Genomic DNA, 25,836 nt, shown 5'->3' with positions numbered 1-25,836 from the left:
CCTTCACTGCCTCCCTATCCTTCCGCACAACAAAATCACTCCCACTACACCCACTATGCAAGAAGATTCCTATTTAAAATCCCCCTAGACACTCCTCAAATGCTCACATATCCACTCACTCACACATCCAGAAACGAAGTCCTTATGCTCAGTACTCGACTTAACTAAATCGGAAATAATATGCTTAGATTCCGAAAGGGGGGCAGGGCAGCAATAGACCAAGCAGGGGGGCAAGCGAGAGAAGCAATAAATACGCTTCGTAACGTCAACTACGTTATAAACTATTCTTGATTTACTTATCTGATCCTTACATGTATTTCATAAATAATCTCCAAAAATTAAAGCCAGCTAAACTTACCCCACATATTGGATCAACCTGACTCAACTGTGGGGCAAATTGAGCAACTTACCTACTTTTATTCTACAGATATTTTTGCAAGGAAAATAAACTAATTGTTCATGCAATTTAAGAATTAGCTATAGTTTGTAATTATATATATATATTAGTTTTTTGCGTTGCGTTGGAAACATAAAAAAATGGATGTTGTTGTGAGTGGTTTGGTGAGAAAGAAAAAAAAGGAGAATTTGATTTTCCTTTGAAGTGATCAGATGAGTCTGAAAGTGAGATGATTAAAAGAGGACCATTCCTAATGGAGGTCGTAAGATGATACTAAAGAATTTAGTGGCCTAAAGACTGGCAGCTCAAAGGAGTATTAATAAATATAAATATTGAGTTTAAGAATGGCAAGTGTTAGAGCTCAAAGGGTTGGTGAATATTTGTTGGTCGAAATGCCCTAAGGTAGGTTAATTATTTTATTCTGTTTTATTATATTTTTATATTTGCAAATTTTTATCAAGATTGGTTTAGTTAAAAAAAAAAAAAACTTATCCATTGTTAACTGAAGTACAATAAAGGGAAGATTTTTACTTCCAATGGCTTTTTCCCATTTCGAGGGTTTTTTATGCCATTGCAAGGTTTGAATTTTCGAATCTCGGTAATCTAAGTTGTTTTCATTCATCATCACTCACCGGTGAAGCAGTTCATTTCTTTTTAAGGTATGATCTTCAATAAAAAAATATATTTGGTTTACAATTAGTAAAAAACACTAATCTTAAGCTTAAAATTATTTATTGCGCATATAACTAATAAAAATAAATTATTATGCAGAAACAAATGTTTATACTACCAAATTATACATAATACTTCAATTAAACCAAAAACCGTTTCAATTTACCCCGTTTTACCCTACTCAATCTTTGACGGTATAGCGCCTTCTGATTGGCCAGAAGTGACGTGACGACTCCCCCCACCTAATTATTTCAGCACGAAGCGGGTGGACGACGCTCTCTCTCTCTCTTTGATCATCTTTGATTCGAACTGGGTCCCCACATTCCAGTTAATTAATTCATAATAATCGGTTGTATTTGTAAAACCTAGAGAGCGGCAACAAGTTCGCGTTTTTTTTATATATTGTTTTAAAACGTATAACCTAATCAGTTGTGTTTTATACGCGAGTGAAATTATAATATTTTTATTTCATTAAAATTCATTTCTACACTCGACTCAGTGCAATCATCTTTTCACCATTACACATAGTCATCCTTGGTTCCCTACGGCGACGAGACGATCCTAGTCCATACAACAGGTTAACAGGAGAGTTTCCTACTACCTTTCTCATTACAATTTATTATCATGAACAGGTAACAGATTGAATTATATTTATTTCCGAATTTCAATTTCATCTCTTTTTGTCATATTGTGCGCCCAGAGTTTTTTTTCTTACCTACGACGCCTTACTTATATGATAAATTACGCTACTTAAAGATTCTAATGACAATTTAAAAATTGTGGTTTAAATATCGCGCTTTTAAAATTAATCAAATTAGCGATCGAATAGCTCTAGACGTTACAGTAAGTATATCGAAATATCATACTCCCTAATCTCGAGGCGAGGTATATCTCTTTCGGCCCACCTATCCTTAGATTTTGAGGTATCCTCAAAATTACCTCCTTCCATACTCCGTACGGTTAGTCGGGGGATCTACAGTGTTGTATTCCCTTGCAATGGGACCTTGGCCACTTTGGCAAGTAATGGTGGGTAAAAGCAGGTTTATATCTCTGGGGTTGAAACGGCTACAAAGAGCCTTAGTATTTGTTCGGCCCAAACGCCATCTTAATAAATTCACTAGGCCACTCAAGCGCCCTCTTAGCATTCATACGGCCATCCCAGTGCTCTCTCATGGTATTTGCAAACTTAACGTCAACTTTTGGGGCCACAGCACTATATTCAAATAGCTGGCTAGTACCACATTGTCAGGACATATAGAGAGATTCACTACAGCGTCCAATTCTGTTCAAATATTCTTGTTTAATCTTGCATGGGGTAAGTGTGGGTAAGAGGACGCATATGGGTAAGAGTACATACCAGCAATATTTTAGAAGAAACAACAAAAACAACTTCTGAAAAGAGTCAGTTACATTCACAAGTGCTTATTATAACACGGCCAAAACTGCAAGTATGCATTACCGATCGAGGTTGGAATATATATGGGGTATTTTTTGCCAAATCGGTCACCCTTCTTGCGCACTTCAATTTTTGAGATAAAATAGTTTTCAGCATATGAAAATTTTCGTTGAAATGTCTATTTTTTAATGCCGTTAGGTGATTTTAAACTTTCGAAATGACCGACCTAGAATTAAAGCTGAAATGGAAGGATGCGTAATATTTCTTTTTATATTGTGCAACAATTTTTGCATCTGGATCACAAAATTTTTCTAGATAAGCTTTTATTGTTTTTTTACCGGTCGTATCTAAATCCATTGCGAAAAGTGAGCTAGCATGTCAAAGTTGATTTTTTTTATTAATTTTTCATTAAGTTTTTATTAGTTTTTTTTTAAAGCTAAAGGCTGAAATTAAATTTTCTGTGGAATAAGAATGTCTTAGATTTTTATGAAGAATACTCTCCAAATTTTTAAAGATAATTTTTGATTTATTAAAAAATCGCGAAATTAAAATATCCAAAAAAAGTCTCCAAAAATTCTTAAAAAATTTAAAAGTGTTATTCAAATAATTCTAAGACATTTTTTTTCTACAGAAATTTTTATTAATGCCTTTAGTTTTCAAGAAAAAATTAATATAAAATAATCAATTTTGACGTTCTAGCTCACTTTTTGCAATGGATTTTGATTCGACAGGTAAACAAATATAAAAAAGTTTATCTAGAAGCATTTCGTAATCCAGACGCAAAAATTGTTGCATAATATTAAAAAAAATATTACGCATCCTTCTATTTCAGCTTTGATTCTAGGTCGGCCATTTCGAAAGTTTAAAATCACCTAACGGCATTAATAAATAGACATTTCAACGAAAATTTTCATATGCCGAAAACTATTTTATTTCAAAAATTGAAGTGAGCAGGGAGGGTGGCCGATTTGGCAAAGAATGCCCCATATAAGTTTATAGTTTTAGTAACTGCGCAATATAATAATCCGGTGTCACGTTTTTGTGTTTGGAGATGGTAAGTACCATTCTTATGACTGTATGAACATTGGATATAAATTCTACATTTTTTTTCTTCATTTACATTATTAATAATTATCAAAAATGTACTTTTTTTAAAAGTTTTAACCGAAAATATGATATTGCATACATGTGTGTAAGAGTACGCAAAGTCTGTAGGGTAAGAGTACGCGACGCGTAAAATGGGAGTGTTTGTTTGCTTTCAGTGTAAAGACTAATTTCTAGTTATGTTGATACTTTAAAAGAAATTACACATGTAGTTTTGTATTTTGAAAGCTTAATTTTAAGAATAGAAATATTTATATTTAAAGGCCTTCAATTATAGATACATTTACACTACCGGTCAAAAGTTTAAGACCACTTGAGAAATTTGACTGAAAAACAGTTGCTTCTTTAAACACGCATAGCTTGATAATGAAGAAAGATAAAAGAAAATTCGAAACACCATTGGAAAGGTGATGAAATTCTCCATACGATGGAATTAGATTCATTTCCTATAAGCTTATAATAACAGAATTGCAATTAAATAAAAATGCTGCTAAATTAAAAAATTTTAATTTTTCGTTATGTCAATTCAACCTGTTGCAGCGCTTGTAATAATTATGATAACTATGTGGAACATTGGTGACATAAAGCTCAAAGTTTTAGCTTTAATTTGAGCCATCAAACGTAACGATATTCATCGTATTTCCTTATTTTCATAACGTTTTTCTGAGTAATGTCGAGAAAAATTTTTGACCGAAAAACAACTGCCCAAACATTTAAGACAATTTCAGATCGAAGAATCCGTCGGTATTAACGACTTATTCTACTTATTCCATATTGCACTTTTATTCAATTAACACAAAGCACTTTTCAATTTTAAATTAAATCAACAAATGTAGAGTAATAATTAACCAAATCTATTTTATTAATTCGAAGATTTACAATTATCATATTTCTTTTAATTGAATAAAAGTGCAATATGGAATAAGTGGAATAAGTCGTTAATACCGACGGATTCTTCCATCTGAAAATGTCTTAAATGCTTGGGAAGTTGTTTTTCGGTCAAAAATTTTTCTCGACGTTACTCAGAAAAACGATATGAAAATAAGGAAATGCGATGAATATCGTTACGTTTGATGGCTCAAATTAAAACTAAAACTTTGAGCTTTATGTCACCAATGTTTCACATAGTTACCATAATTATTACAAGCGCTGCAACAGGTTGAATTGACATAACGAAAAATTAAAATTTTAATTTAGCAGCATTTTTATTTAATTGCAATTCTGTAATTATAAGCTTCTAGGAAATGAATCTAATTCCACCGTATAGAGAATTTCATCACCTTTCCAATGGGTTTTCGAATTTTCTTTTATCTTTCTTCATTATCAAGCTATGCGCGATTAAGGAAGAAACTGTTTTTCAGCCAAATTTGTCAAGTGGTCTTAAACTTTTGACCGGTAGTGTACGATTGAAAGAAATATATAACTAAAGATTTCAGTTATACAAGTATTGTTCTGATTTAGAAACTTGATAGTTAGTACACACACACACACACACACACACAGATCAATTTTTATAGTATGTCCACTATTAAGTACAGAGTGTATACACTCTGGAAAACCGAATCGTTCCGAAACGTCAACAAAAATTAAATAGGCCTAAGTTAGCTGGTGGACCATTTCTTTCCACGTCACGCGGATTACCTGCTATTGCAACCGAGTCCCAAGCAATAAACTGAGGGCAATAAACCGACCGAAAATGACGAATCCTTATATATCTGTACTCAAATTGGCAATCAAAAAATCTAATTTTAATATTATTAATCAAACATTTTTTAAATTGTTATCAATACATTGATTTATTTTTAAGATGAGAATAAGCCCAAACATGAGGCTAATCGGACGATTATTTCTGTATTAGATGTATCCTGTAGTTCTTATTTTATTAAATTCTAATGGTATTATATTTTATTTTGTATTTCTTTTATTTAGTAAATTAAAATAAATTCAAAATAGCAGAAACAATTCATTAAAAATTATCAGTGTTAATACGATGTCTAAAAAAATAAGAATTATTCATCCTTTATCCAATTTCCGAGCTTAAATGTTTCAAAGCTATAAGCGAAAAGCATCACCTTCTTTATTAATAACTGCTTTCGGCTACTTTCCAACGCTTGTAACGAAAACAAATTTTGATCAGCTGCTAATATCATTGTTGTTGATATTCTTGAGATGTAAGTACAAATAGAATAGCCTACCTTATTTAGAATACCTTTTAACTGTTATATAATATAACCATGACATAGATCATACATATGAAATAATTTAAGTTGTTCTGTGGTTTGCTAAAATTTGATTGTTTAGATCTCATGGAGAAACAAGACAATAATATTACCATCTGTCAATCGTGCATTAACTTATATAGATAGAATCCAGACATATAATAAAGTGAAAGTATATACAGGGTGTAACAGCAATGATGTTTTTAATTTTAACCACATATTCTTGTGGCTAAACAAAGTAGAAAAGTCCTATACTATAAGGTCCGGAAAAGGATAGTTGCTGCGATAAATCAATATTAAACTAATAAATCAGGACTTTCATCCAACGGAAAAATTACTTTAATTTCACTTTCGTTGACAGTTCCCCTTCAAAAAACAACAGAAGTTTGTACTTTTCCGTCGTTCCGTATTGTCGCACACGCATACACACACTCACGCAACTACGCAAATTAAAATATTACCTCCTAATGTCTTACATTCCTGATTCTGGTGCTCATGAAATCTGTTTTCTGCCTATTTTTAAAAGGATCCTCGACAGCACCCATTTAATTGAAAAGTCCGAAAAATAATACGGCGTTATTCGTAGATTAATTTTCTAGTCGTTTTATCTTTTCGACGACGCGACATATGAACTGTTCTAAGGTAGTCAAAAAATAAGTATTATATTTAAAAAGCTATTATAAGAAATCGTATTTTTTCTGTTTTTGAAAATATTGCTTTATCACATTGAGCAGTTAGCTGCATCATTGGAAGAGCAAAATGACTCGAAAATTGATCTTCAAGTAAAGCCATATTCTTGTTTCGAAATTTCGGCCTAATAAATGGAAAGCCTGAAGGATCCCTTTAAGAATAAATGAGCCTTTTTTTCATTTTATGAAAGGACAAGCTACAAAATTAAAAATAATTATTTGTTAATGCTGTAGATTTTTATTTATAGTCTTTGCACGCTCTTATGTACGAGGAGACTTCAGATAAGTTAGTAAATACTTATCCTATTTTATTTTAAAGTTTATTACAATTTGCTTGGTGAATTACAAAATATTTCATTTTGGTGACCATATCAACTTGTAGTCACTATAAACTAGAATCTGGTCTAGCAATTGGCTAGTTTTACTGGCAAGTCCATTTAGGCAGATACTATGTAAAAAGGAAAGAACTATGGACAATCTGTGGCATAAAGAAAAAATTATACTTAATTTTGTGCATTGTCCTTTCATAAAATGAAAACAAGCTGATGTATTCGTAAAGCGACCCCTCAAGCTCTACACTTACGTCAAAGTTTCCAGAAAACATTATAGCCACACTTGAGAATCCATTTTCGAGTCATTTTGATCTTCCAATGATGCAGCAAACTGTTCTATCTCATAAAAAAGTGAGACTTCCAAAAACAGAAAAAATACAATTTCTTATAATAGCTTTTATGATAAAATACTTATGTTTTGACTACCTTAGAGCAGTTCATATGCCGTACCACCGAAAAGATAAAACGACTTGAAAATCAATATCCGAATAACGCCGTATTATTCTCCAGACTTTTCAACCAAATGGATGCTATCGAGAATCCTTTTAAAAATAGGCAGAAAAAGAATTTCATCAATACCAGGATCAGAAATGTAGGACATTAGGAGGTAATATGAATAATCGGCGGAGAAGTACAAAATTCTGTTGTTTTTTGAAGAGGAACTGTCAACAAAAGTGAAATTAAAGTAATTTTTCCATTGAATCAAAGCCCTAATTTATCGGTTTAAAATTGATTTATCTCAGCAATGATGCTTTTCCGAACCTTATAGTATAGGACTTTTCGACTTAGCTTAGTCCCATGAATATGTGGTTAAAATGAAAAGCATCATTGCTGATACACCCTGTACATACAAAATGAATGATAACGAACTATTGTTTGTTGAAAAAAGGAATGGTGATTGGTATATTTTTATGTGGTGTAAACAACAGAGTGATATCAGAACAGACGGAAATTAGTGAAATGTTAGTGTCAAAATGGATTAGATGGATTGAAAGACAAACGCAAAGACAATTTTGGATTGAGTAAAACAACAGCGGAACAAGACGCAGCAATAGTAACAGCAGTGAATTTATAACCGTTTGAACCATCAGCTTGAGTTTTAGATGAAGTAGATAATTTTAACATTTGTTTAAGAACTGTAAGAAATAAGTTGCACAAAGCTGGAATAAACTGTCATCGTCCAGCGATTAAAATTAAATTAACAGCTGTTGGCGTTAACTTTATCCAGCTATTGGTAAAATCGGAATGTATGTTGGTGTGTGTGTCTGTATGCGTGCCTGCTGTATGATTGGTGGAGAGCGATAAGTAAGAGAGCGTTTACAGTCCGCGAGCTGAGAGGGCGCTTATGCTGGGCATAGGCAGGAGTAGTAGTCAAGAAGAAAGGTGTGTGTATGGACGTGCAGAGCGTTGTCTTCCTGCAGGGCCAGTGGGTCCTTGGAGAAACAGGAGAGGACAAACAGAGAGGCTGGGCCTTTCTGATAAGTAAGGGTAAGATCTAATTGATTTGCTGATTGCGACGGCGAAGAGATATTAGATTATAAGGCTTTTTCCTCCCAAGTGGGGGTTTTTAATGCCAGGATGGTCCTATTTTGTACGGCAATAAATATTGTTTGATTGAAGCCGAAATTGCGTTGTTTTCTTTGATAAGTTGTTTACCCTCCATTCCTGATGCTAGAAAATGGTTTGAAACTGAACTTAGAGCTCATCTATTCGAGATGAACATGGTCCTTCGAGCCGGATGCATCGGGAATCGAAGGTAGTAGCGACGTTGTTGTCGGATTTGGAAAGTCGCGGCTCGGTGAGTTGCGCCTCTGGCAAGATCGGTGGATCTGAGGGGAGGGACAGGCTGCCACGGGCAAGAAAAAGTTAGTTGTGCGTATGGCAGTGACTAGGCTAGGGCAGTTAAGTCTCTCACTGGTTTCTGGATTGTGTGTGTGTGTGGGTAACGCAGTGTTTGAGAATATTGAAAATACTGTGAGTGATTGCAATGGCTCCTGCGTCCAAGACATTAATTTCTCAACTGAAAACGTTGGAAATGGATATGAGATTTTTAGTGGAAGACTTGGGGGGTCGAGCTGGCGGTTCACAAACAATATTAGTGATTAAAGCTAGAAGTGAATCACTTGCGTCTATCTGGGATAAAATTCGGTTAATTTATTCTGAATTAGTGACGAAAGGGGATGATGTGGCTAATGAGTTTATTGGCAATAATGGATTTTCGGAATTGCGTCGTTGCTACAACACTGTAGAAGAAGAATTAATTGCTTTACGCGACAGTCAGTCGTCTTCATCTGCATCTGAGAATTCTTTGTCAACACTGGTGACGGCTTCCGATACAGGCACAATGCCAAACCATGCTAGATTACCACAGGTGGACTTGCCATCATTTTCTGGGCGATTTGAGGAATGGGACAGCTTCTACGATTTGTTTGATAACCTCATTCATCAACGAGCCGATTTGTCGGACGCAGTGAAACTTCAGTATCTAAAAACTTGTTTATCTGGAGAGGCGGCTGCCTTTGTAAGCGGGACTACGCTCAAGGAGTCAAATTACCTCCCAACATGGAGAGCCATAAAAGCGCGTTATGCTAACCCTCGAGAATTGGCATTTATTCAAATAAAGGAATTAATAGAATTGCCAGGTATTAAAAAAGGGTCAGCTACTGACCTGCGTAATTTTATTGATAAGGTGCAACGTAATTTACGCGCACTAAAAGGCATAGGATTACCTGTCGAACATTGGGATCAAATATTGATTGTATTACTACTACGAGCCTTGGATACAGAATCTCGTAGATTATGGGCGGAAAAAACAAGTCTAAAAGAACAATGGGTCCTGGACGAGGCTTCTCGAACCGGACGTGAAATAGACTCCATGGAAAGGTTCGCAACTTTCATGGACTTTATCAAGTTTCTGGAAGTACGAGCATCATCTCTCATCGCGGTGAACAAGGATGAAGGCGTTGCTGACGGAACTTCGGCAGGTGGAAAAGCGGAACGCCGTCAAAAACCGAGGATCGAAAGGAGGGCAGCGTATCATGTCGGTGCGACTCGGAGAGGAACAAAACCTGTTACATCGTGCGCTCTGTGTTCGGGTTCCCATAATTTAGTCGACTGCGACAAGTTTGTGAAAGAATCGGTCAAGTCGCGGCTCGAGATCGTCAGACGTTTGCGACTATGTTTTAAATGTTTTGCCCCTCATTTTGCGCGAGAATGTAGGGCCACGATCATTTGCAAGGTTTGTCATGGAAAGCATCACTATTTATTACACCGCACTTCAAAACCGGATGGAAACCCGCCGACGACTGTAAATTCAGACCAAACCGTCGCTTGTAGTGAGACTACACAGGTACTAAATGTAATAGCGAATAGACAAGGTCGACAAGTGATTTTAGCTACGGCTCGGGTGGCTTTGAGTGATTCGAGGGGAAATAAAATAATTGCTCGTGCGCTTCTCGATCAAGGATCAGAGGAATCCTTCGTATCTGAAGCATTAGTATAATTGTTAGAACTGCCTAAACAGAAGGCTCATGTGTCATTAATGGGGGTGGGATCAACTTCCCTAGGAACAATAAGATCGCGGGTGGACATAGATTTGTACTCTGTGAGTTGTCCGTCGTTTAACGTCAAATTAAAGGCGTTAGTCCTCCCTCAAGTTACAGCGTATATACCGAGCAAATGCGTTGTCGATTTTAATTATAACGAATTGAGAGGTTTGGAAATGGCTGACCCTGGATTTGTGACACCTGCGTCAATTGACTTAATTCTAGGGGTAGATATTTATGGCCAGGTAATAAAGTCCGGCGTTCGTCGACTATCATCGGCTACCTTAGTGGCACAGGATTCTTACCTGGGTTGGATCATTTCGGGATCGATTCGAAAGGACAGTGCATGGCGGGCGGGGAAAACTTATGACCATGCTCAAGCTGTAGTATCCATGTATTGTAAGACTGAAGCGGATTTGATGCCGGGGCTACAGCAATTTTGGGAGCTAGAGGAGATTTCATGTCAACCTTTGTTATCTCCGGACGATGAGTATTGTGAAAAACAGTTTGTTGAAACACATACGCGTGACGACTCAGGTCGCTTCGTGGTAAGATTACCGGTCAAACCGAATTTACCGATAGTTGCTCGGTCCTCGCGTCAATTGGCATTAAACGCGCTGAAGCAGACTCATCGTCGTTTTCGACGGGATTCACGATTGGCTAACGCCTATATTGAGTTCATGAGAACATATGAATCTTTGGGACATATGGAACGAGTAACTCCTATAGAACACGGTCGATCGCGAGTATGGTACCTTCCCCATCATGCGGTGATACAGGAATCAGAAAAAGGGTTCAAGGTACGTGTGGTTTTCGATGCCTCTCGTAGTGTTATGGGAACGCATAACTTAAATCGTTATTTATTAGCTGGTCCGGCCTTACAGAACGACTTACCACTGATATTATTACAATGGCGTCAGCATCGGTTCGTGTTCACTACGGATCTAGTGCGAATGTTTCGTCAAGTACGAATTGACTCTTGCGATCAAGATTTGCAGCGTATCGTATGGGCTGAGAATCCGGAAGACCCTCCAATAGATTACAAGTTGACGACGGTCACCTATGGCACTGCGAGTGCACCGTTTTTAGCGATTCGTGTCTTACAGCAATTGGCCCATGAAAATAAGTTAAAATATCCTTTGGGTGCAGAGTGTTTGTTAAGCAACACGTATGTCGACGATATTTTCGGTGGTGACCAAGATTTGAATACAGCTATTCAAAAACGAGACGAATTATGCCAACTTTTGGAAACTGCAGGCATTGAACCGAGTAAATGGGCGGCGAATCATCTTCAACTTTATCCCGGAAATAAATTGTCCTATGGGGATTCGCGCACGGAAAAGGTGATATTAAGAAACCAGGATAGTATAAAGACGCTAGGGATAGGATGGCGCCCGACCGCAGATCAGATCTTCTTTTCTCAAAACACATCTAAAGATCGGGTTTTTACCATGCGCGGAATTGTGTCGGATATTGCTCGATTATTCGATCCACTAGGTTGGCTGGCTCCTGTGATTGTGAAGGCCAAAATTATACTTCAGGATCTTTGGATATTAAGATGTGATTTGGATGCACCTTTACCCAGGGAGATCACCACTCGGTGGTTGGAATATGTAGAGTCCTTAGATGGGTTGGAGAAATTATCCATTGACAGATGGCTCAAAACCTCGTCAGTAATACAAGGAGAAATTCAAGGATTTTCTGATGCGTCAGTTAGAGCGTATGCTGCCGCGGTTTACTTGCGCGTACTGCAGGATGACGGATCTTATACGGTGTCTCTTTTAACAGCCAAAACTAAAGTTAGTCAGGTCAAAACTGTTAGCATACCGAAATTAGAATTGAGTGGCGCAGCTCTGTTAGTAAAGCTGATTTGCAGTATACGTTCTGTCTCTTTTTTGCAAGATTTACCTATTATTGCTTGGTCTGACAGTCAAATCGTTTTATCGTGGCTACAAAAGCACCCTTGCAATTGGAAAACGTTCATTGCTAATAGAGTATCCTACATACAGACTACTTTACCTACGGCTGCCTGGCGTTATGTAAAATCCAAGGAAAATCCTGCAGATTTGGCAACCCGTGGGTCGTTGCCTGCCGATTTAGCCAGCTCAGATTTGTGGTGGCATGGGCCTACGTGGCTGGCTGCTTCTAATTCCGATTGGCCGAAGCCTGATACGCATGTCCGAGCGTTTCATATTCGACAATCTGTTGAGGACCCAGAATTGGTCACTCGTTTTTCGAATTTCACCCGATTAGTTAGGGTAGTGGCGTATTGCTTACGCCCCTTAAGACGACTACGTGCCAAAGGGGCAAGTGAGAACCCAATGCGTACAGGGTTATTAGCTACTGAGCTGAATGCTGCTCGGAATTCGTTAATCCGGATAGTTCAGCGACAATTTTTCGGAAAGGAAATTGAACAGTTAACTGGAGGCGGTTGTGCTGGAGATGAAAAATCCAGCAGATCAAAACTACCGCGATCGCATCCCTTGACCAAATTGAGGCCGTATGTTTGCTCGACTGATGGGTTATTAAGGGTGGGCGGTAGGTTGACGTTTTCGTCCTTGCATCGCGACACCAAACATCCTCCTATTCTTCCTAGAAAATCTAAGCTCAGTCGTATGATGGTAGTGCACGCACATTTAATGGTATTACATGGAGGAGTTAGACTAACCACCGCTCGTTTAATACAAGGAGTGTGGATAATCGGAGTTAATTCACTGGTAAAATCTGTGCTTCGAACCTGTGTGGTCTGTCAAAGAGTGAAGCCAAAGTTGGCTTATCAGCTGATGGGTGATTTACCGGCTGATAGAGTAAACCCTCACCGACCGTTTTTAAATTCGGGATTGGATTATGCAGGGCCTTTCCAAATGCGAATGTCGAAAGGCAGAGGTTCTAAATCAGTTAAGGGATATATTGCGTTATTTGTTTGTTTCGCCACCAAGGCGATCCACCTTGAGGCTGTTAATGATCTGACTTCCGAGACATTTATTGCAGCTTATCGCCGGTTTGTAAGTAGAAGAGGCCTCTGTAAAAGGCTATATAGTGATAATGCGAGTACGTTTCAGGGTGCCGCGCGAGAACTTCGCCTCTTATTTGATTCGGCGTCTGAATTTTATGAAAATATTCGAACGATACTAGCTGCTGATGGTACTGATTGGTGCTTTATTCCCCCGAATGCACCTCACTATGGAGGCCTATGGGAGGCAGGGGTGAAATCAGTAAAGCACCATCTAAAACGCGTAGTAGGAGAATATCACCTTACGTTCGAGGAATTAACTACCATCATATGTGAGATTGAGGCGTGTTTAAATTCACGACCCCTTGGGGCTATGACTAATTCGATCGAGGATTTGCAGGCCTTCACGCCTGCCCATTTTTTAGTTGGCGAACCCTTTTGCGTGATACCGGAAGCAGATAATGTCGATCTTAAGGAGAATCGTCTTAATAGGTTTCAATTAATGGTTCGAATCCGGAACAACTTTTGGAAACGTTGGTCGCAGGAATACCTGCATACTTTGCAAGAGCGTGTAAAGTGGAAATCGCCCACAGTTAATTTTACTATCGGTCAACTAGTGTTGATTAAGGATGACAAGTATCCGGCAGCCAAGTGGCCACTAGGACGAATATTGGAAGTACATCCAGGACCGGATGGTCTAGTACGGGTGGTCACGGTTAAGACAGCTGCATCTGTCTATCGGCGTCATATTAACCGTCTTTGTCCATTAAATTTGTGTGATTCTGTATAATAAAAACCATTGTTATCTTTCAAGGTATAGTTCGTCTAAGTTATTCATAAGGCCTGTATGTTAGACGAAGGCGGGCGGTATGTTGGCGTTGACTTTATCCAGCTATTGGTAAAATCGGAATGTATGTTGGTGTGTGTGTCTGTATGCGTGCCTGCTGTATGATTGGTGGAGAGCGATAAGTAAGAGAGCGTTTACAGTCCGCGAGCTGAGAGGGCGCTTATGCTGGGCATAGGCAGGAGTAGTAGTCAAGAAGAAAGGTGTGTGTATGGACGTGCAGAGCGTTGTCTTCCTGCAGGGCCAGTGGGTCCTTGGAGAAACAGGAGAGGACAAACAGAGAGGCTGGGCCTTTCTGATAAGTAAGGGTAAGATCTAATTGATTTGCTGATTGCGACGGCGAAGAGATATTAGATTATAAGGCTTTTTCCTCCCAAGTGGGGGTTTTTTATGCCAGGATGGTCCTATTTTGTACGGCAATAAATATTGTTTGATTGAAGCCGAAATTGCGTTGTTTTCTTTGATAAGTTGTTTACCCTCCATTCCTGATGCTAGAAAATGGTTTGAAGCTGAACTTAGAGCTCATCTATTCGAGATGAACAACAGCCCAGCACAGAGGAAAAAAATTTTATTTGCAAGTGATTATTAAAGAGCAGCACCAACATTTTAGGACAATGTTGTATGGACTGACGAAAAAGTTTTTGTGTCAACGATGGATGGTAGAATGCACGTGTGGAGGCCAGACGATAAAAGATTTGACTATTTTTTCATGCCACCTTAATTTATAAAAAGGATAATCTGAATCGAATCATTATTTCGCGAGATAGCATGACATACTTGATTCTTTTGACATATAAGTTACTTAAGGTGGTTCGAGCGCAACTCTCTAGTCAAATAGAGTTGTAGGTAGTTACAAAATTGAAAGTAGTACACTCCGGGAAATATATTCTGTCCAACTTATAACCAAATATTTTAATAGGTCGTACTTCAATAGCGGTCAACACTTTTCCACATCACGCTGGATACCTAGTCTAGCACCGAGTCCCGAGCAATAAACCGAAAACAATCGAAGAACCCTATATACCTGATACTCTAATGACTAATCCAAAATTACAATTTTTATATTTTTAATCAAACATATTTGAAATTATTATGAATACATTGCTTGTATTTTTAACATGAAAATGAATCCAAACATGACGTTATTCGGACTATTATTTTTGTATTAGTTATATCTTGCATCTCTCATTTTATCAAAATCTGTTAAAAATCAAATTTATTTTATTCCAATATGTCTATAAATAATCCAAATAAGCATCAATTAACCCGTAGCAGAATCATACTAACAAAATTTAAATTTTTAATTTTATGAACTGATTAACCATTTTTTTTTTAAGATAGTATTTTAAAATATTTAGATTTATTTGTCAATTATATCTTAAACTAAAATTTATATTTGTTACTTTTTTAATAATATGTTTATGTTCTTTCCAATATTTTGGAGATTTATTTTAACTAATGCACAACGAAGATATATAGTAAAATTGAATTTTTATTAGAATTTATAGATAATAAAGTAGCAACTGCAAGGTATAACTGAAAGAAATAATAGTTCGATTAATGTCGTATTTGGACTCATTTTCATGATAAAAATACAAGGAATGTATTCATAATAATTTCAAATATGTTTGATTAAAAATACAAAAATTGTAATTTTAGATTAGTGATTAGATTATCAGGTATATTAGGGTGTTAAGTGTACGGTAGAAAACGGAACACATTCCGATTATGTAAAATTCATGTTACCAAAGTAACCGTTGTTTTTAACATATTCAGTCTTTCGTCAAACCGAAAGACTGAATTTATCAATTGACGACGAGAAGAACAGTTGAGTTATAGATATCAAAGAGTGAAGACGAGCTAAGTAATGAAAACGACGCATACGAGTACGAGTACGAAGTGGTGAACAATTAAGATAACGTGGTGAAAAACACGTACTGCCAATTTACGGGCACGAAGACGGGAGGTTTAAAGTACACGTATACTCGACGAAATTTAACGATAAACGAAAGAAGTGGTGACGATAAAGGTTTTGATTGTCGCGCGACGAACATTTGTATTTGTAAATTAGTGTACTATACTGAATGCAATCAGAAATGCATTAATAAAAAGGGTTTTTTATGCCGCAAGGCTTTTTCCCCCCAAAACTGAATTTACTTATTTTAATAAAATACGGGAATGATCTCGTGTTGAGGGATTTTCCAGCTTGTATCGAGTTAGCCTTGAATATAGGGTTCTTCGATTGTTCTCGGTTTATTGCTCGGGACTCGGTGCTAAATCAGGTAACCAGCATGAGGTGGAAAAGTGTTGATCGCTATTGAAGTACGGCCTTTTAAAACATTTAGTTATAAGTTGGACAGAATATATTTCCCTGAGCTTAGTTATTCTGGTTATGATAGAAAAAATCAATTTGTAAAAAATAAATAATTAAAGTGTTATATTTATTAATCTTTTTGAAACAATTATATTAAAAGAAATACGCATATGATTTGAGTAGTTGCCACATTTTCATGCAGAATATAGACAAGTACGAGATTTAAAATTTTTCACAAGTAATAATAGGAGATTATTATCGGTAATATGCACATTTTCGGTGATTAAGAAATTGCTTATAATTTAAATAATATTACTACAGTTTTTCATTGCCTTGTGCAGTCATTACAATATGGGACATCATAAATTTCTTCAAAATGTGTTGATCGCCCATTAAGCTACACGTTAAAAGTGCCAATTTCAAAGAATTATTTCTTGCTTATATCATCGGTAACATCATTCCAAATTTTAGTAGAATATTCCTCTAAGCCTAAATAATGTTTCTTTAAAATTTTAAATAATTCTGAAGAAATTTCATTGGCCTTTGAACCACCTTAATCCATCACGATCGCGAGACACGGTGAGGAAGTGCATGCATCACCCCCCCCCCCCCCCCAACATTTTCCATTAGGCTTCAGGAAAGGCATTAATATGCACTGACGTTTATTAAATAATTTTGGTTGGAGATTGAGGTTCGGTACGAGCGGTCTGGGCCTCTCAGACTGTCTAGCTCCCGCTCACACTCCATCTCTCTCTGCCCTACCTCCAAAAGAGGTGGATAGATGGCCAACGGTGCTGAAGGCTCTCTCGCTCTTATGATTTGGGCCCATTGTACATATAAATGCCCAAGAATTCCTTGATAAGCGCGGCTCGTTTCAAACAGTCTAGACTCTAGACTCGGTAAAATCGTTATAAATTCGTAGCTTAGCCACTCCTTTACCTTCCTGCAATACCTATAGGACTCCTAGATCGCAACATTTTCCCATTGGCGCAATCGTGGTCTCCAGGAGAACGCCATCCTTTACTTATCTAACTTTGTTGCCTGGACATCTCAGATGCGAAGTATCCTGCTCTGGGACCTGAGTTTTTTGGCAGGGTTGGTATTGCGCAATTAATCGGTATATCATTATGGGTGGTTTGCCTTTTTTCCACAGCATAATCTGTGAGCAATCATTATTATATGTCAAAGTTCATATTCTGTATTGACCATATGTTAATAAACAGTTTTTTACCAGTTAAACTTCAGCGGTATTTTGTCTCCCGGAGTTCTTCCCTCCTGTAACTATTAGAAGACATTACACAATCAACATTTCAACAATTTTCATTAGATATTCACATAAATGGTTGTGCAATAATGGTATATTGTAGTTCAACTGTTACTTCAAACTTCCTGTAGTGATGAGCTTTTAGTATTGATAACTAGAGCCACATTGATTTAAAAAAAAAAAGTATATTACATCGGCTCTCAAAGCATCCTACAGAAATATTCAATATATGAAAATTTTTAGAAAAATCGCAACAATTGAATGGACAAGATTTCGATTTAATTTATGAAAATGTATTTACTCTATAAATCAATTGTTCATAAGCTTGTATTTCAAAGTCATTTCAGAATTATTTTATCATTGAAAATCGACTTCCCGGTTAAGGGTGATTCACACTAGACCATCAACTGCACGTACCGACACCGACACCGACATGTTGATGAGCGCGTAAATTCAGACAATTCTGAAAGCTGTTGGTCGGTACCAACCGACCGGCAGCTTTCAGATTTTTCACATTTCGTATTGGATCGGTCCATGATGGTTCATGCCGGTTGCTTAACGACAGTCATGGCCATATGAACATATGCATTTATAAGGTAATATACAATTGAAGAACTATCTCTTATGAAAATATCATAATGAATGTTTCATTCCGCCATCAAGAATTAAGGGGCTATACCAGTGTAATTTTGTCAAAAAATCGATTTTTGTTTCTTTGGCTTATTCGATAGTTTATACTTTCAAAAATATCCTGTGAAAGCGGCAAGGTCGTATCTTGAATAGTTTTTGAATAGCAGCGTTCTAAAGATCGACCGCTAGCAGGTATAAACCGTTTCAGCTGCCTATGGGCGGTGTTTCGGAGCTATTGTGTAGTTCCTCGAATCTTTCGCATCGTAAAGGATACATAGGTAATATAGGGGGCCTATACAGGTATATACGGTACTTGTATCATGCCATTTTAAATATTTTTGGAGCCGTTAGGCACTGTTGTCGAAGCGTCTGTTCAGTTTACTCTCAGCTGTCGTACACTACACAACGCAACGAAAATGAGTAATGTCCAAAAAGGTTCTCACGATAATCCTTTATCTAGATCGAGGTCTAAGAAGAGAAGATTTTCAGGAAATCGTTTTACATACGAACAGTCCACCGCAAATACCAGTACAGCCGCTGAAAAACTGTTAGATACCGGAGATAACGAAATTGTCGTTGAACAAACGCATAGATACTGTTTTATAGATTTTTTCTCAGTTTTCAGTGCAATAAGTGCTTTGGTTGTTTGCAAAATTTGCAAAAAAGACATCAAGTTTAATCAAACAAGTTCAAGGGGGTTAGGATTTAAAATAGCTGTGTCATGTGAGTGTGGTATTTCATATGTGAATTCTGGACCGACAATTGATAATGCTTATGAAATAAATCGTCGTATAGTGTTTGTGATGCGACTTCTAGGCATCGGTATCAATGGACTAAATCTATTTTGTGGCTTGATGGATCTCCTTGCAAAATATAATAATAATACTTTCGTTGGATGCTTTCAAAATATAACTAAAGCTGCTGAAACCATTTATAAGTGGAGTACAAAAAAAGCCATAACCAAAGAAAAAGCAAAAACTTTACAGGAAGAAGGTTCGGATGATTGCTTAACAGTTTCTGGAGATGGCACATGGAAAAAACGCGGCCACACTTCACGTTTCGGTGTTACAACTCTTGCGGGTAAATATAATAAAAAAATTATCGATTCAATCGTAAAATCGACTTATTGTAAGAGTTGTGAACTATGGGAAAAGAAAAAATATACTCATCTTGAAGAATACGAAGAATGGTATGAAAAGCATGACGATTGCGATGCAAATCATGTTGGATCGGCTGGAAAAATGGAAGTTGACAGTGTAAAAGAAATGTTTGGCCGCTCGATCGATCAATACGGAGTGAAATACACGCGCTACATTGGCGATGGTGATAGTGCCACATACAAAGGCATATTGAATTTAAATCCATACGATGATATACAGGTAGAAAAATTAGAATGCTACTTGCATGTAAAAAAAAGAATGGGAACGCGATGCCGTAATCTAAAAAAACAAATGAAAGAATTAGGAGGAAGAAGTAAGAATACAAAGAAGTTGACTGATGTAGTTATCAATAAACTACAGAAATATTACGGATTAGCAATTACCAGGCATCAAGATAATGTTGATGAAATTTACAAAGAAATTTGGGCAACATTTTATCACTTATCTTCATCAGATGAAAATCCAAACCATCAAAATTGCCCCGTAGGTGAGAATAGCTGGTGTTCCTATCGTCGCGCGGAAGCTCAAGGAATGGATTTATCAAAGTTCAAGCACGATTATTTACCGCTTGATAAGGATGTTACAGAAGCTTTGAAACCAATTTATACTGATTTGAGTTCAAGGGAATTGCTAGAGCGATGCAAAGGAGGAAATACACAAAACAACAAAGAAAGTTATAATGGGTTGCTATAGCACTTTGCTCCAAAACACCTTCACAGCGGAATGAAAACGATTGAGCTCGCTAATTTCCTAGCAGTTTCAATATTTAATGATGGTTTTTATATAGTATTTTAAAAATGATGGAAGTAATGGGCGTGATTGTCGGCCCTATTGCGGAAGAATATGCAGTTCAAAGAGATGACAGCCGAATCAAGCAGGCAGAGATACGTCACGCTGCGTCCTCAAAAGAGGGACGAACAGCCCGGAGACAAGCATTAGCCTATCAGCAGGCACTTTTCGAAGAAGAAGAAGGTGTATTGTATGGGCCAGGCATAGCAGATTAGCAATTTTTATGGTAAATATAATTTTATCTAGCAAAAATCGATAGTTGAAACTTTAAACTGGTTTTTCTCGGAACGACATTTTTCAAAATTGCTGACATCATAACTCAAAGAGAAATTGACCGATCGACTTCAAATTGAAACTGAATATTCTTGAATATATTTACTATACAATGACCTACGATCTTTTTGATTGATTGAAAATTGTCAATTTGGCATTAAAAAAACCACCATTTTTCACCCCAAAAACGACACTTTATTTCAGAACTACGCCATTTTGTTAATTTTTGATATTTTTCAAAAATCGTAGGTCATTGTATAGGAAATATCTTCAACTTTATTTACCCTTTTGAATTTTTTTGTTTCAGCTACTCATTCGGTCGGAATCATGTCAGCAGTTGGGGAACTTTTTTTTTTGGCATCTCTGAAGACAGCACATAACTTTTATTTTTCAATATTTTTAAAAAAAAAATTTTCAAATATAGCTGAAAATATACCTAATTATGTCAACAAAATTCAAAACATTCTATCGTATACTTTCTTTTTAAAAAATTCCCGAAAATCGCCTAATTTTTCATGGGTTACACTGGTATAGCCCCTTAAGAGTAGTCGAAACGAATTACTTATTATTTCTCCTCTCTGTGTCTCTCTCTCTCTCTCTTTCTCTTCAGCATACTTCAAACAGTTCAAAAGTGTCAAATTAATCAGTGTTTTGAAGAAACGTAGGTTAATACCTAATTTGCTTAAATTCGTGAGTTTTTAAATGCAAAATCAGTGATAGTGTTCTTTCTGGAAATCAACGAGGAGCCAGTTTAAAGCTTTCTTAAAAACTTTGATGTAAAAGAACTTGGAGAACATTAAATGGGTAAGTTTGGTTTTCTCTATCATCAATGTATTGATTTAGAATCATTCTCTTTAGCTTCGTTAGTAGAAAGAGAATGCCCTCATGCGTTTCCTATTAAATTATCAGTGCGTTCGCGCGACATCTTAGTTTCTGATACTTTCCTTTTCATTGCGTCTTCTCGCTCTTTCCATAAATTCAGTCAATGATAATTGTACTGAATTGAATTGGAAATGTAAAGAAAAGGATTTTGCTATTTTTAAAATTAATCTGATAGCCAGATTAATGGAATAAATAGCAAAAGTATTATCGCGTGCGATCGATAACTTTTACATTCTAATTGAGGTGTTCATCAATTGTTTTTTCACTTTCTTCACTTTCCATTGTGCAATCAAAGTCGTTCGAAAAGGACCGAAAAAGGGTGATTTTTAAATGTAAATAACTTTGAAACCTCTTGAACGATTCGAACGAAATTTTACACGTGCACTCAGTTTGTCACCCCGAACCTCCAGTTACGAGAAAAGGCGGTCGTTTCGTTACACCCTGTATAGAACCACGTAATTTTCTGTTAAATGCAGAAGGAATTGTACATACCCGTGTAAATAAAGTATTCTGTAGTGTAAATTGTGTTAAAATAAACTGTTTTAAATGGTCAATTTATTAGTAAGGATATTAGTGATGATAAAAACATTAGTACAAAAAATAGTGTTTTATATAAAACTGATAATTTTAGCGAATGGTATAGGCAAAATATTGTAGAGACAATATTGAATAACTTGAGTGAGTTTCAAGAACGTCGTAGTGGATTGGCTCTGGAAAGAATATTGAACTTGATAGTCAATATAAATCATTATAATCCACTGTGCGTGCTGGATGTGGAGTCGAACTACCGTCCAGTATAATACATAAAAGGGCTGTGATAAAAATTGACAATGAGTATAGTGCATGTTTTGCATGGGCTGTGACGGTAGCGCCTTTTCCTGCAAAACCACCCGCCAAAACCTACCGCACATCCTCCTATCCGCATTATCGGTCTGTTTTGGACGTTGGAAGCTTAACCTTTCCAACCACTCTGAAACAGATCCCGAAATTTGAATCGGATAATGACATTTCAGTCAATGTGTTCACAATGGAGGAGGAAAATAAAAGCAAAACTGAAATAAACATCACTCCTCTTCATCTAACGAAGAAGAAGCGATCGAGACATATTAACTACCTTCTTATTACAGATGACCAAGGAAATGCACCCTTTCTATGTATACGAAATCTTTCTAGATTAATAAGCAAACAGACAAATAAAATGGGACATACTATTCATATTTGTGAACGGTATGTAATGGCTGTACAAATAAATTTATACATAATTATTATACTTATACTAAACCATATTAATATTTTTTTTGCTTAGCTGTCTGCACTATTTTCATACGGCAGATAAACTTCAGATTCATGAGAGGGATTGTGTGCAGCTTAATGACAACATCCGTGTCATACTGCCGAAGAATGCAAAAGACTGTTGGGTAGCTTTTATGAACCAGAAGAACAGTGAAAGAGTGCCGTTTGTCGTCTATGCAGACTTTGAACGTTTACTACAGAAAATTGATAATAGTAGTAATAGTAGTAGTAAAAATAGTTACGATTATCAGTAACATGTACCTTTTAGTGTAGGGTATTATTTAAAAAGTGCTCGCGATGCGTCACTCTCATGTTATAATTCTTTGAATGGTTCGTATGCGAGCTCGAGAGTATTGCACGCATCGTCAGCGAAGAATTGAAGACTGTAATACCGATGAATACTCTTAGTGATGTAGAAATTTCGCTGCACTAGAGTGAACCTAATTGCCATATTTGTGGAAAACCGTTTCTTCCAAATCAAGTGCATATTCGCGATCATGATCACCTAACTGGTAGATATAGAGGACCGTCTCATAATAATTGCAACTTAAACTTTAAAGACTCGCATGTTATTCCCGTAATTTTCCATAATTTATTCGGCTATGATTCACATTTTATTTTTCAGGCGATCGCGATTACGCTTGAGGGATCGGTATATTTGCTGCTTGTAAATAAGGAAAAATACACTTCATTTAGTAAATATCTGCGAAAGTATAATATACAGCTAAGATTCATCGATTCGTTCAAATTTATGGCATCCAGTTTGGATCAATTGAGTTCATATCTGAATAGACCTCAGCTGAAAAATTTAGAGTCACAATTTTCAGAATTAAGTATTGAACAGTTCAGCCTGCTTACGAGAAAAGGTATTTTTCCTTTCGATTATGTGGATAACATTACTTGCTTGGAAGAAAGGTTTTTACCCGCAAGTAGTATAGCTGTAAAGATTCTATGACCGGGTGGCGGGGGGGGGGGGGGGTCGGGGTTCCGCGGGGGAGGGGAAGTAGGGGAATTGCCCCCATTCCTCGAAGGAGCTCCGGATAGATTCTGCACCTAACATCTCAGCCGTGAGGCGTGGGGAGTGCAGAGCGCGGGGGAGGGTAAGATAATATGTGTGTGTGTGTGTGCGCATTGTTTTGGAGTTGAGATGTCCGCTTGTATCCACCCTAACGTTAAGGGGATGCATTGAGCGACTCAAACACTCATTCAAGTTTATCATCCAAACTATTAGGAATATGAACTTCTTTGTAGAGATTAAATTTACTCTTTTGACTGTACTGAAGCGCGCTACAAACTCGGTTTCTCAACATTATAAAAAATAATTTTCATACAAATTATAAATACTTGTAATTTTGTTGGTCATAATAATATTGAAAATTAGGCCTTGTAGCGCGCTAAAGAAAAGTTCTATGACTAATTTGAGACCAAGAAGAAACAAATGTACCTAAAAATGTGGAAGATTTTTTTGAAAAACTAAATTAGCTATTGAAAGACAAGTTTTACACTGTTTTACCGACGGAGAAGTTTCACAGTGCGTTAGACAAGGACAGGCCTATTAGCTCTCTCGCTTTAGAAGGGGTACCAACTCTCTCCCCACCATTCCCCGCTAAACAAACCAGCTCTCCTACACACAGCAAGTTGGCTGGCTAACGCTGCCTGTCGGTGTGAATCCGTAGCGGAATGGAAGAACAAATAATTATTTGTAGATTTCAGGGTTACGTTTTCGCAAATCCGGCATTGTACCGCCCTTCCATATCATATCTGACAGCTACTACAAATTTCTCAAATCATTTTGTCATCTACAAGTCTCAAAAAACTTGAATTAGTTGACTAAAGCGTGACTCGTAGCAGCCGACGCTGATCGCTAAGTTGTGTAGCGCATCAGCGTCGGCTGATACGAGTCACGCTTTCGTCAACTAATCTAAGTTTTCTGAGACTTGTAGATGACAACATACTTTGAAAATTTTACTGTAGCCTCCTGAAATGATATGGAAGGGCGGTACAAGGTCGATTTTGCGAAAACCTAACCCTAAAACCTGGAAATAATGATTTATTCTTGCATTGTGCTACGGATTCACACCGACAGGCAGCGTTAGCAGCCGTCTTGCTGTGTGTTGGTGCTCGTAGGTGATGCGCTACAAAACTTAGCGATCAGCGTCGGCTGCTACGAGTCACACTTTCGTCAACTAACTCAAGTTTTTTGAGACTTGTAGATGACAAAATACTTTGAAAATTTAACTGTAGCCTCCCGAAATGATATGGAAGAGCGTTTCAACTCCGGATATGCGAAAACCTAACCCTGAAATCTACAAATAATTTTTTGTTCTTCCATTCCGCTACGGATTCACACCGACAGGCAGCGTTAGCCAGCCATCTTGCTGTGTGTGGGAGAGTTTCTTTGTTTAGCGGGGAATTGGGGGGGGGGGGGGGGGGGGAGCGGATACCCCTTCCAAACAGAGAGGGCTAATAGGCCTGTCCTTGTCTAACGCACTGTGAAACTTCTCCGTCGGTAAAACAGTGTAAAACTTGTCTTTCAATAGCTAATTTAGTTTTTCAAAAAAATCTTCCACATTTTTAGGTACATTTGTTTCTTCTTGGTCTCAAATTAGTCATAGAACTTTTCTTTAGCGCGCTACAAGGCCTAATTTTCAATATTATTATGACCAACAAAATTACAAATATTTATAATTTGTATGAAAATTATTTTTTATAATGTTGAGAAACCGAGTTTGTAGCGCGCTTCAGTACAGTCAAAAGAGTAAATTTAATCTCTACAAAGAAGTTCATATTCCTAATAGTTTGGAAGATAAACTTGAATGAATGTTTGAGTCGCTGAATGCATCCCCTTAAACTCTTATAGCTGGGGGGTACACACATGTGAACTCCCCCCCTCTTACGTTAAATTCCTTATAGTGGATGGGGTGCCCAAGCGAATCCTGACACTCCTGGGATGAGAGTTGGGGGGGTGCCCAACCAAGTCCTTACGCTCCTGGGTGCCCCGCGCGGCCGACCCCCCGTTGGTAATTCAAGGCCAACCAATGGCTTAACCTTATATCACCCTTTATCCCAATCAGCTTTTA

The 25,836-nt window shown here is 37.1% G+C and overlaps 1 protein-coding gene across 3 annotated transcripts in view; it reads right to left on the bottom strand.

The window, feature by feature from the left end:
- Positions 1-25,836, bottom strand: part of sl (small wing phospholipase C gamma 1) — a 467,203-nt gene that overhangs the window by 43,672 nt on the left and 397,695 nt on the right. The window contains exons 19-20 of one of the 3 annotated variants that reach the window (XR_010823023.1): positions 17,697-17,746; positions 17,405-17,624 (exon numbers count right to left, since the gene is read on the bottom strand). The exons of 1 other annotated variant lie outside the window; for it this stretch is intronic. Coding sequence is in view for 1 of the 2 variants with exons in the window: in XM_066731396.1 (XP_066587493.1) it covers position 17,624; positions 17,697-17,746 (51 nt within the window). In the remaining variant the exon portion in view is untranslated. Of the gene's footprint in view, positions 1-17,106; positions 17,625-17,696; positions 17,747-25,836 lie in introns of those variants that run through there. One more of the 3 variants, XM_066731396.1, reaches the window with a different exon arrangement.

The sequence above is a fragment of the Prorops nasuta genome, unplaced genomic scaffold, assembly GCF_024137725.1.
Source record: "Prorops nasuta isolate Cenicafe-Biocafe unplaced genomic scaffold, Cenicafe_Pnas_1.2 PNAS00009, whole genome shotgun sequence".
NCBI classification, from domain to species: domain Eukaryota; kingdom Metazoa; phylum Arthropoda; class Insecta; order Hymenoptera; family Bethylidae; genus Prorops; species Prorops nasuta.
The sequence above is the reverse complement of the archived record's forward strand: the minus strand, read 5'-3'. Positions and strand labels throughout refer to the sequence as shown.